General features: G+C 43.1%; 1 protein-coding gene across 1 annotated transcript in view; it reads right to left on the bottom strand.

The window, feature by feature from the left end:
• Positions 1 to 2,702, bottom strand: part of LOC106878080 (uncharacterized) — a 161,693-nt gene that overhangs the window by 11,689 nt on the left and 147,302 nt on the right. Inside the window, exons 35-36 of the mRNA XM_052976903.1 lie at positions 2,362 to 2,444; positions 1,645 to 1,797 (exon numbers count right to left, since the gene is read on the bottom strand). Of these exons, the coding sequence (XP_052832863.1) occupies positions 1,645 to 1,797; positions 2,362 to 2,444 (236 nt within the window). The remainder of the gene's footprint in view (positions 1 to 1,644; positions 1,798 to 2,361; positions 2,445 to 2,702) is intronic.

Below are 2,702 nucleotides of genomic sequence, written 5' to 3'. Positions count from 1 at the left end.
ATTTCGAGCGTGGCCGTTTTCGTGCGGGTGACACGTAAAAGCACCCACTACACTCTCTGAGTGGTTGGCGTTAGGAAGGGCATCCAGCTGTAGAAACTCTGCCAAATCAGACTGGAGCCTGGTGTTGCCATCCGGTTTCACCAGTCCTCAGTCAAATCGTCCAACCCATGCTAGCATGGAAAGCGGACGTTAAACGATGATGATGATGATGATGATGATGATATATATATATATATGCACACATGTATGTGTGTGTGTGCATGTGTCTTTGTTTCCATATTTGCTTCCCCATCACTGCTTGACAACCGGTGATGGTGTGTTTACATCCCTGTAACTTAGCAGTTTGGCAAAAGAGGCTGATAGAATAAGTATTAGGCTTTAAAAAAATAAGCCATAGGGTCAATTTGTTCACCTGAAACCCTTCAAGGTGGTGCTCCTGCATGGCCACAGTCAAATGACTGAAACAAGTAAAAGATAAAAGAGAAGATATAAAGCAAGAATTATTCATTGTCATCATCATCATCATCATCATAATCCTCACAGACATGCCCACACCTACACCCACTCACGCACATATATACCTGTACACACCCACCTGCATGTATGTGCAGGTGGGTGTGTGAGTGTAATATAATATATAAATAGGTTTTGAATGAGAAATGGTAACTGGTTTATGAACCCAAAATAATAACTGGAAGAATTTTCCTTAGGCTGCCTTCTGCGTAGAAAACAAACAGTTATGTCAGAGCTAACATAAGTGATCTTTGATCTTTTACTTGTTTCAGTCATTGGACTGCAGCCATGCTGGAGCATTGCCTTGAAGAACTCGGTTAAATCAATGCCAGTATTTATTTTTATATCTTGTATTTATTTTATCAGTCTCCTTTGCTGAACCACAATGTTACAGGAACATAAACAAATCAACACCAGTTGTCAAACCGTAATGGGAGACGAACACAAACACAAAGGCATACACACATATATACATATGCATACAAACACACACTCACACATTGAGGCACAGACACACAAAAAAGCTCCCACACAGTTTCCACCTATCAAATTCACTCGCAAGGCTTTGGTCAGTTCAAGGCTAGAGCTAAAGACACTTGCCCATGGTGCCATGCAGTGGGATGGAACCTGAAACCATGTTGCTAAAAATCTTTTTAACCACACAGCCATGCCAGTGGTTATATATCATCATCATCATCATCATCGTCGTCGTCGTTGTCTTTTAATGTCCGCTTTCCATTTAATGTCCGTTGGCATGGGTTGGACAGTTTGACTGAGGACTGACAAACCAGTAAGCTGCACCAGGCTCCAATCTGATCTGGCAAGGTTTCTACAGCTGGATGCCCTTCCTAATGCCAGCCACTTTACAGGGTGTGTTGGGTGCTTTCCACATGGCACTGGCACAGCAGCCAGTCAGGTGGCACCACATTCAGATGGTTCTTTTCATGTGCCAATGGCATGGGAGCCAATCAGGTGGCACTGGCATCGACCATGTTCAGATGGTTCTTTTTACATGCCACCAGGGGGCGCTGGCATTGACCATATTCGCACAGTGCTCTTTATGTGCCACTGGCATGGGAGGCGGTTAGAGGCACTAGCATGCTTGTAACGAAGATTTAAAATCATAATTACTTTGTCTGTCAGAATAATTGGTGGTGTGTTGACAAAAGGACTGGCGGACACGAAAGAATACTGCGTCGGTTTAAATCCAGAGGTGCTTGTACTTCTCCTTGAGCGTTGTTGGTTCTCATCTTCATTGGAGTAGAGGCTGTTGTAAGGACAGATCTGTAAAACAAGGTAATTATTAAAACGTGACAGTGTGGCAGCAGTGGTGGTGGTGGTGATGGTGATGGCGGGGATCGTTGTTCGTGGTGGTGGTCGTTGTCATCACTGTGGTGGGGGTGAAAATAGTGATATAGTAATGATGAAGAAGAGGAGTAAGAAGAGGAGGCTGAGGATAACGGCAATGACAATTTTGATAATGGTGAGGCTGGTGTTGGTGGTGGTAGTGGCAGTGGCTGTAGTGGTGGTATGATGACAATGATAATGGTGATGATAACGATGATTAATTAGCTTAAACCAATTGTTTAGAAGAACTATCATACTCACTACAGTTCATTAAGGCAATGATGATGGTGATGATGAGGACGAGGATGATGAGGAAAATCAGGATGATGATGATGATGACGACGACGACGACGACGATGATGATGATGATGAGGATGATGTCGATGGTTGTAAATGAAAATGTTAGCCATTTTACTTTATCATTTTAAACTACTGTGTTGGAAGCAGAGATGTTTGGTTTTCTTTTTGTTGTTGCTGTTTTCTGTCCAAAGAAACCCTCACCTTTATTTTGTAGGTCCCGGTCGCCATGTCAATATTTGGTTCTCTGTTGCAATTCTCTTCAACACTTCCCCATGTCTGGGAATCTGAAAAATATCAAGAAGAATCGGTTGTTTATAATATACTTCATAAATACACACACACATGAGTGGCTGTGTGGTAAGTAGCTTGCTTACCAACTACATGGTTCCGGGTTCAGTCCCACTGTGTGGCACCTTGGGCAAGTGTCTTCTACAATAGCCTCGGGCCGACCAAAGCCTTGTGAGTGAATTTGGTAGATGGAAACTGAAAGAAGCCCGTTGTATATAATGTATGTGTGTGTGTGTGTGTGTGTTTGTGCCTGT

This window comes from Octopus bimaculoides, chromosome 26 (genome assembly GCF_001194135.2).
Source record: "Octopus bimaculoides isolate UCB-OBI-ISO-001 chromosome 26, ASM119413v2, whole genome shotgun sequence".
Taxonomy (NCBI): domain Eukaryota; kingdom Metazoa; phylum Mollusca; class Cephalopoda; order Octopoda; family Octopodidae; genus Octopus; species Octopus bimaculoides.
Note: the sequence above shows the minus strand (reverse complement) of the source record. Positions and strands in the feature narration are given on the sequence as shown.